The sequence below is a fragment of the Nerophis ophidion genome, linkage group LG10 (assembly GCF_033978795.1).
Source record: "Nerophis ophidion isolate RoL-2023_Sa linkage group LG10, RoL_Noph_v1.0, whole genome shotgun sequence".
Lineage (NCBI taxonomy): Eukaryota > Metazoa > Chordata > Actinopteri > Syngnathiformes > Syngnathidae > Nerophis > Nerophis ophidion.
Genome location: NC_084620.1, coordinates 45,735,270 through 45,744,756, shown reverse-complemented (window position 1 = coordinate 45,744,756; position 9,487 = coordinate 45,735,270). Strand labels below are relative to the sequence as shown.

General features: G+C 42.1%; 1 protein-coding gene across 1 annotated transcript in view; it reads right to left on the bottom strand.

The window, feature by feature from the left end:
- Positions 1 to 4,347: 4,347 nt before the first annotated feature.
- mpdu1b (mannose-P-dolichol utilization defect 1b) overlaps positions 4,348 to 9,487 on the bottom strand; it is a 41,234-nt gene continuing 36,094 nt past the window's right edge. Inside the window, exon 7 of the mRNA XM_061913914.1 lies at positions 4,348 to 4,785. Within this exon, the coding sequence (XP_061769898.1) occupies positions 4,720 to 4,785 (66 nt within the window). The 3' untranslated portion in view covers positions 4,348 to 4,719. The remainder of the gene's footprint in view (positions 4,786 to 9,487) is intronic.

Genomic DNA, 9,487 nt, shown 5'->3' with positions numbered 1-9,487 from the left:
GTTCAGGGGTCCGGAACCTTTTTGGCTGAGAGAGCCAAGAATCCAAATATTTTAAAATGTATTTCCGTAAGAGCCAGATCTTTTTTTTTTCAACAATGAACACAGCTAAACGCGTGCATTTTTAAGTAAGACCAACATTACTACAGTATAATAGGTCTCGTATTCTTTGTACTAACGTTGATATTCTGAAGCTAACTGTGGAGGTGCGTGGCCTGTGGGCCTGCAGCGATGCAGGGTGTGCCAGGACCGGCCTCGAAATCAGCGACAGGTGCGTGGATGGCCCATCTGGGCCTTGTTATCTATTCACCTGTCGCTCTGTTATGAGCAGCAGCCGGGAGGGGAGATAGGGTTGGAGCTGGAGTCAGAGCGCGAGCGAGAACGAAAGAGAAAAATACAATTGCTGGAAAGCAACTGAGAGACCTATTGAAAAATAAAAAAATATCTTAACCCTGAAACAGGCTTTCATGTCATTGCTTGGTGGTCTGAACAACCCCCAGGAGGGCAAGCCCTAAAAAAAGACAATAATAAATAAATCATGCAATTTCTTGAACAAGTGCGGTAGAAAAAGGATGGATGGATTCAAATGCATGAGCATGTTTAATATTTTGAACGTTATTTACAACATTTAGATTACAAGTGGAATTAGTCATTACTTATCGTGTTAAGCAGTGTCAGCTCAGATTTATCCGAGAGCCAGATGCAGTCATCAAAAGAGCCACATCTGGCTCTAGAGCCATAGGTTCCCTACCCCTGGTCTAGTTCATGGGTGTCAAACTCTGGCCCGCCGTTTAATTTAAATTGACCCTAGAGGCAATATCAATTTAGCATTAGAGCTGGCCCTGTGACAATGTGTCACTTCATTTCTGTTAGTTTTTCGTGTTTTTGTATTTACTTCCTGTTCAGTGCTCTTATTTTGTTGTATTTCCTGTTTTTATTCACGGAGCACTGTTTTTCTCTTTTTGTTGATTGGCAGCGGTTCACACCTGCTGTCAATCACACTAGTGTCTATTTATGTTTCACTCGAGCACTCCTCAGTGCTCGATGATAATATTATGTTGAGAATGTTAATCTGCACGACTGCTTTATGTTTGCTTTTGTTATTTTCTTATGTGTATTAAATTCCTCTTACCTTCACTCAACTCTCCTGGATTCTTGCATACTCGGGGACACACAACTGCAGCCATGCGACATCCCAACAGGCCCGCCGGTGTTATACAGCGTCGGTGCCGCTGTAACACCGCATTCACCGCTAATTTTCCTGGTAGTCTCCCTAAGTTCAGTGCCCCTCCCGAAAATCTCCCGGGGCAACCGTTCTCCCGAATTTCTACCGATTTCCACCTGGACAACTATATTGTGGGCGTGCATTTAAGGCACTGCCTTTAGCGTTTTCTATAACCTGTCGTCACGTCCGCTTTTCCTCCATACTAACAGCGTGTCACATAATATTTGTGGCTGTTACACACACGCACAAGTGAATGCAAGGCATACTTGGTCAACAGCCATACAGGTCACACTGAGGGTGGCCGCATAAACAACTTTCGCACTGTTACAAATATGCGCCACACTGTGAACCCACACCAAACAAGAATGACAAACACAGTTCGGGTGAAAATCCGCACTGTAACACAACGGAACAAATACCCAGAACCCCTTGCAGCACTAACTCTTCCGGGAAACTTCCAGCAAACTGACCAATAATTAATGTTTTATTCATGCATTTTCTCTTGCTACATCAAGGCTTGAATGTTTGGTTCATTCATTATTATTTTATTTTCAAATGTATTATCAGACTATGGAAAAAAAATGATATTTACCTCAGAAGATTGCAAATAGAAGAAAAGGCATAACATTTTTATTTAAATTTTATTTGATATTTTTTTTAATTATTATTAGTATTATTTGAAACTGGATTTTGCATGTTACTAAAGTTATATAAGCCTTGCTTGTTCAATATTTAATGCAAAACTTGTTTGGGTCCCTATTAAAAGGTTCATCTGTTCAACCTTGGCCCGCGGCTTTGTTCCGTTTAAAATTTTGGCCCACTCTGTATTTGAGTTTGACACCCCTGTTCTAGTTAATGGAAGAATGTAGTTAATCATAGATCTGTTATGAAAAAAGTATGGATTTTGAATTGATTGGTTGATGGGTTTCAATTCTAGCCTGATTTAGCCATTCCTTTACCACTTTTGATGTGTGTTTGGGGGTCATTGTCCTGTTGGAACACCCAACTGCGCCCAAGACCAAACCTCCGGGGCTGATGATTTTAGGTTGTCCTGAAGAATTTGAAGGTAATCCTCCTTTTTCATTGTCCCATTTAAAGCACCAGTTCCATTGGCAGCAAAACAGGCCTGTAGCATAATAATACCACCACCATGCTTGACGGTGGGCGTGGTGTTCCTGGGATTAAAGGCCTCACCTTTTCTCCTCCAAACATATTGCTGGGTATTTTGGTCAAACAGCTACATTTTTGTTTCATCTGACATTACATGGACCTTCTGGAGGAAATATCTGTGGTCAGAAGAAACACAAATTGAGCTGTTTGGCCACAATACCCAGCAATATGTTTGGAGGGAATCCCAGGAACACCATACCTACCGTCAAGCATGGTGGTGGTAGTAGCTGAACTGCACCAATTTTGTCCAGAGGAGTGGTCAAAAATTGCAGTGAAACTTGCCAAGGGACATGTAAGCAAATATTAACATTGCTGTATGTGTACTTTTGACCCAGCAGATTTGCTCACATCTTCAGTAGACCCATAATAAATTCATAAAAGAACCAAACCTCATGAATGTTTTTTGTGACCAACAATTATGTGCTCCAATCACTCTATCACAAAAAATAAGAGTTGTAGAAATTATTGGAAACAAGTGTATGTAAACTTTTGATCATGACTGTCTGTCTGTCTATCTATATTACCATACAGTAATTTTGAAGTTATTAGGGATTTGTAAAGTTTGAACTTTGTCTTGAAGTTGGATAGAAGCATTTAAGTCCCATCTTAAAACTCATTTGTATACTCTAGCCCAGGGGCCACCAACCTTTTTGAAACCAGGAGCTACTTCTTGGGTACTGATTAATGCCAAGGGCTACCAGTTTGATACACACTTAAATAAATTGCCAGAAATAGCCAATTTGCTCAATTTACCTTTAATATATATATATATATATATATATATATATATATATATATATATATATATATATATATAAATGGGTAATTCTGTCTGTCATTCCGTCCTACATTTTTCTTCCTTTTACGGAAGGTTTTTTGTAGAGAATAAATGATGAAAAAAACACGTAACAGAACGGTTTAAAAGAGGAGAAAACAGGAAAAAAATGAAAATTAAATTTTGAAACATTGTTTCTCTTCAATTTCAACTCTTTAAAATTCATAATTCAACCAAAAAAAAAAAAGAAGAGAAGAAATAGCTAATATGAATCTTTTTGAAAAAATAAAAAAAATAATTTATGAACATCATTAGTATTTTTTCCTGATTAAGATTAATTTTAGTATTTTGATGGCATGTTTTAAATAGGTTAAAATCTAATCTGGACTTTGTTAGAATATATAACAAATTGGACCAAGCTATATTTCTAACAAAGACAAATCATTATTTCTTCTAGGTTTTCCAGAACAAAAATTTTAAAAGAAATTCAAAATACTTTGAAATAAGATTTAAATTTGATTCTAAAGATTTTTTACATTTGCCAGAATAATTTTTTTGAATTTGAATAAGTTTGAAGAAATATTTCACAAATATTGTTTATCGAAAAAACAGAAGCTAAAATGAAGAATTAAATTAAAATGTATTTATTATTCTTTACAGTAAAAAAAATTAATTTACTTGAACATTGATTTAAATTGTCAGGAAAGTAGTGAAGTGAAGTGAATTATGTTTATATAGCGCTTTTCTCAAGTGACTCAAGGCGCATTACGTAGTGAAACCCAATATCTAAGTTACATTTAAACCTGTGTGGGTGGCACTGGGAGCAGGTGGGTAAAGTGTCTTTCCCATGGACACAAGGGCAGTGACTAGGATGGCACAAGCGGGAATCGAACCTGCAACCCTCAACTTACCAACCGAGCTAGGAAGAGGAAGGAATTTAAAAGGTAAAAAGGTATATGTGTTTAAAAATCCTAAAATCATTTTTAAGGTTGTATTTTTTCTCCAAAATTGTCTTTCTGAAAGTTATAAGAACCAAAGTAAAAAAAAAAAAAGAATTTATTTAAACAAGTGAAAACCAAGTCTTTAAAATACTTTCTTGGATTTTCAAATTCTATTTGTGACGGACTTCCTGCCATAACCGTGTGGGTTGCTAGGACCCTGGATGCAAGACACCTCGTAGCAAGATTGACACTCGTTTATTCTTTCAACAAACTGCGTCTGTCCCAGCCGGTCGCGCCACTTTCTAGCGCGACCTTTTTGGCTGCTTGTTTTGGCGCCCCTTTCGGTGGCCGGGTGCTGCGTCTTCCGCAGGGGCTCTTCTTTTTCCGGGTCGCTCTCGTTGCTTGCGTCGTTGTCGTAAGCTGCAGTTCCTCCTCCGTCTTCTGCCCCGGTCGTTCCTCCCTCGCCCTTCTTATGCTGTGGCAGCAGATGGAGAGATTGTGAGCAGGTGTGTGTTGTACGCACCTGACTCGGATTGCTGCTCCCATGCCGCTCCGCGTTCGTCACGTCTCTCTTCTCTGCCGCATGCCCCGCCTCCTGGCCTCCATCTTGGTCAGGACCGTTTCTCTTCAACCCGCTGTCGGCCCGTCGGCTGCATCTCTCCACATATTTTTTCTCTCTTAGAATCAAAAATGTCGAGCAAAGCGAGACCAGCTTGCTAGTAAATAAATACAATTTATAAAAACAGAGGCAGCTTACTGGTAAGTGCTGCTATTTGAGCTGTTTTTAGAACAGGCCAGCGGGCGACTCATCTGGTCCTTACGGGCGACCTGGTGCCCTTGGGCACCGCCTTGGTGACCCTGCTCTAGCCTTTAAAGGCCTACTGAAACCTATTACTACCGGCCACGCAGTTTATACATCAATGAAGAAATATTAACATTGCAACACATGCCAATACGGCCTTTTTAGTTTACTAAATTACAATTTCAAATTTCCCGCGGAGTTTCTTGTTGAAAACGTCACGGAATGATGACGTCTTGGGTTGTAGCGGACATATTAGCCCAGCACCACTTACGGCTAAAAGTCGTCTCTTTTCATCGCATAATTACACAGTAATTTGGACATCTGTGTTGCTGAATCTTTTGCAATTTGTTCAATTAATAACGGAGACTATAAAGAAGAATGCTGTTGGTGGAAAGCGGTGGATTGCAGCTGCCTTTGTTGTGAAACTTTAACACAGAGCGGTCAAGCGAACATGTTTCTCTAAGTCAACCAGCAAGTTTTTGGATGGGAAAATTGTGATATTAAGTCGGCTCTTACCGGATACTTGAGTGGATTATGCGACCTCCTGCATCAGCGGTCAAAAATGCAGCTGTGATCTTGGCTCCCCCATTGGCTTCTCTGAGAGACACTGGCGTTCACTGCAGCCCTCCGACTTTCAGGTATGACTTTATATTCTCACCAAAACACTATTAACACAATAAGCAGGTAAGGAATTTTCCAGAATTATCCTAGTAAATGTGTCTAATAACATCTGAATCGCTCACACTGCCGTCGCCTGGAGCAGTCGCCTTTACTTTTTTTTTTTTTAGTTCTTCACTCTAAGTTTCCTCATCCACAAATCTTTCATCCTCCCTCAAATAAATGGGGAACTCGTCGCTTTCTCGGTCCGAATTGCACTTGCTGCTGGTGGCTGTGATTATAAACAATGTGAGGAGCCCTCACACCGGTGACGTCACGCGCACATCGTCTGCTACTTCCGGTACACGCAAGGCTTTTTTGTTAGCGACCAAAAGTTGCGAACTTTATCATCGATGTTCTCTACTAAATCCTTTCAGCAAAAATATGTCAATATCGCGAAATGATCAAGTATGACACATAGAAAGGACCTGCTATCCCCGTTTGGATAAGAAAATCTCATTTCAGTAGGCCTTTAAGTATACCCCCTTTTGATCTGCCGTTTCTCCCTTGTGGAGGGGGGTTAACAGGTCCGGTGGCCATGGATGAAGTGCTGGCAGTCCAGAGTCGGGACCCGGGTGCGTCGGTTGGGGACATCGCTGCACTGCTGACCCATCTCCGCTCGGGGTGGTCTCCTGCTGGCCCCACTATGGACTGGACTCTCACTAATATGTTAGATCCACTATGGACTGGACTTTCACAATATTATGTCAGACCCACTCGACGTCCATTGCACCCCGTCTCCCTTAGAGGGGGAGGGGGTCATTGACATCTGCGGTCCTCTCCAATGTTTCTCATAGTCATTCGTATTGACATCCCACTGGGTTGTGAGTTTTTCCTTGCCCTTATGTGGGCTCTGAACCAAGGATGTCATTGAGGCTTGTGCAGTCATTTGAGACACTTGTGATTTAGGGCTATATAAGTAAACATTGATTGATTGATTGATTGATTTCCACATCGCATGTGGCATTTTTGGCCAGTTTTGCTCCCTGGTATTTAAATCTGGACAGTTGTTCCCCCGTCCATCATCATGTTGGCCCTTGAGTTCCTTGAGGTGTTGATTAGTACCTTTGGTTTGGCTGTGCTGACCTCCATTCCATAGCCACCAGCTGCTTTTTAAGGTCCTGCAGTTCGGAGTTTGACCCTGCCTTTGAGGTCGATATAATCTGCAAAGCGTATTGTAGTCTGGTGCCCATGTAGGGCTTCTTCCTGCAGGATTCTCTCTAGGGGGAGAGAATGCATCCTTGCCTGACACCTGGTTCGGAAGAACTGTCCTATTTGGTCGTTAAGGAGGACTACGCTGGTGGCTTTATCATAGAGGGCCTCCGTGACTTGTATGAGCCCGTTTTGTATATTGAACTATTTTAGTGTGTGCCAGAGCCCTTCGTGCCATACACCATCGAATGCCTTTTTGAAATCAATGAAGTTTTGGAACAGGTCTCTCTGATGTTCGATTGTTTTTTCCATTACTATCCTACAGTGGAAAATGTGTTCCACTGTACTGTGTCCTGCTCTGAAACCTCCTTGTTCATCTGGTAATAGTTCTTCAGAACTTTGCCATCCATCCATCCATCTTCTTCCACTTGTCCGAGGTCGGGTAGCGGGGGCAGCAGCCTAAGCAGGGAAGCCAAGACTTCCCTCTCCCCAGCCACTTCATTCAGCTCCTCCCGGGGGATCCCGAGGCGTTCCCAGGCCAGCCGGGAGAGAAAGTCTTCCCAACGTGTCCTGGGTCTTCCCTGTGACCTCCTACTGGTCGGACGTGCCCTAAACAAATCCCTAGGGAGGTCTTCGGGTGGCATCCTGAGCAGATGCCCGAACTACCTCATCTGGCTCATCTCTATGTGGAGGAGCAGCGGCTTTAATTCGAGCCCCTCCCGAATGACAGAGCTTCTCACCCTATCTCTCAGGGAGAGCCCCGCCACCCGGCGGAAGAAACTAATTTTGGCCGCTTGTACCCGTGACCTTGTCCTTTCGGTCATAACCCAAAGCTCATGACCATAGGTGAAGATGGGAACGTAGATCGACCGGTAAATTGAGAGCTTTGCCTTCTGGCTCAGCTCCTTCTTCACCACAACGGATTGATACACCGATCACCCTGTCGACCTCACGATCCACTCTTCCCTCACTCGTGAACAAGACTCCAAGGTACTTGAACTCCTCCACTTGGGGCAAGGTCTCCTCCCTAATCCGGAGATGGGACTCCACCCTTTACTGGACGAGAACCATGGACTCGGACTTGGAGGTGCTTATTCTCATCTCAGTCGCTTCATACTCTGTTGCGAACCGATCTAGTGAGAGCTGAAGATCTTGGTCCAATGAATCCATCAGGACCACATCATCTGCAAAAAGCAGATATCTAATCCTGCAGCCACCAAACCAGAACCCCTCAACGCCCTGACTGCGCCTAGAAATTCTGTCCATAAAAGTTATGAACAGAATCGGTGACAAAGGACAGCTTTGGCGGAGTCCAACCCTCACTGTAAACGGGTCCGACTTACTGCCGGCCATGCGGACCAAGCTCTGAAACTGATTATACAGAGATAAGGTTAATGGTCCTATAGTTCTCTCATTTTTTGAAGTTTCTTTTCTATGGAAGGGGAATGACAGGTAAATTGTGTCCATTGTTACTTTCCACATGTGTTGGCATATTTCTGTTAGGGCTTTGATGGTGTCGTCACCTCTGCGCTTAACCGGCTCTGCTGGAATTTCATCCACTCCAGGGGACTTGCCAGGTTTTAGGCTTTGTGTGGCTGCTTCTCCCCTCATTATGGTTGGGCTTTCTTTCTCTTCTATTGCTGCTTTCGTTTTGCCGAGTACCACAACATCAGGTTTGAGCTCATAGTTGATGAGATCTTTACAGTACTCAGTCCACCTTTCGAGAATTTTCTCATTTTCATTTAGCAGTTTGTCTTCTTGTCATGTATTGAGTCATCGTTCTGGGTTGGTCTTTTGTGATATCCTTTAGTAGATTAAATGGTCTCCGGTCTCCATTCCTATCTCAGTGTTCTTAGACTGCTCTTCCAACCAGTTTTCCTTGGCTTGTCTGATCTCATGGCGAACTTCCCTCCGTGTACTTGTTGGTATTATGCTCCAGGGTAGTGATTATACATATATGTATATATATATATATATATATATATATATATATATATATATACACAAATCCCAAAACCAGTGAAGTTGGCATGTTGTGTAATTCGTAAATAAAAACAGAATACAATTATTTGCAAATTTGTTTCCACTTAAATTCAATTGAATAAACTGCAAATACAAGATATTTAATGTTCCTACTCAAAGACGTATTTATTTTTTTTGCAGACAATTATTAACTTAGAATTTAATGGCAGGAACACATTGCAAAAAAGTTGGCACAGGGGCATTTTTACCACTGTGGTACATGGCTTTTCCTTTTAACAACACTCAGTTAACGTTTGGGAACTGAGGAGACCACTTTTAGAAGCTTTTCAGGTGGAATTCTTTATTATTCCTGCTTGATGTACAGCTTAAGTTGTTCAACAGTCTCTGTTGCGGTATTTTACGCTTCATATTGTGCCACACATTTTCACTGGGAGACAGATCTGGACTACAGGCAGGCCAGTCTAGTACCCGCACTCTTTTACTATGAAGCCACACTGTTGTAAGACGTAACTTGGCATTGCCTTGCTGAAATAAGCAGGGGTGTCCATGATAACGTTGCTTGGATGACAGCATATGTTGTTCCAAAAACTGTATGTACCTTTCAGCATTAATGGTGCCTTCACAGATGTGTAAGTTACCCATGCCTTGGGCACTAATACACCCTCATACCATCACAGATGCTGGCTTTTGAACTTTGCGCCTAGAACAATCCAGATGGTTCTTTTCCTCTTTGGCCACACTTTCCAAAAACAATTTGAAATGTGAACTCGTCAGACCACAGAACA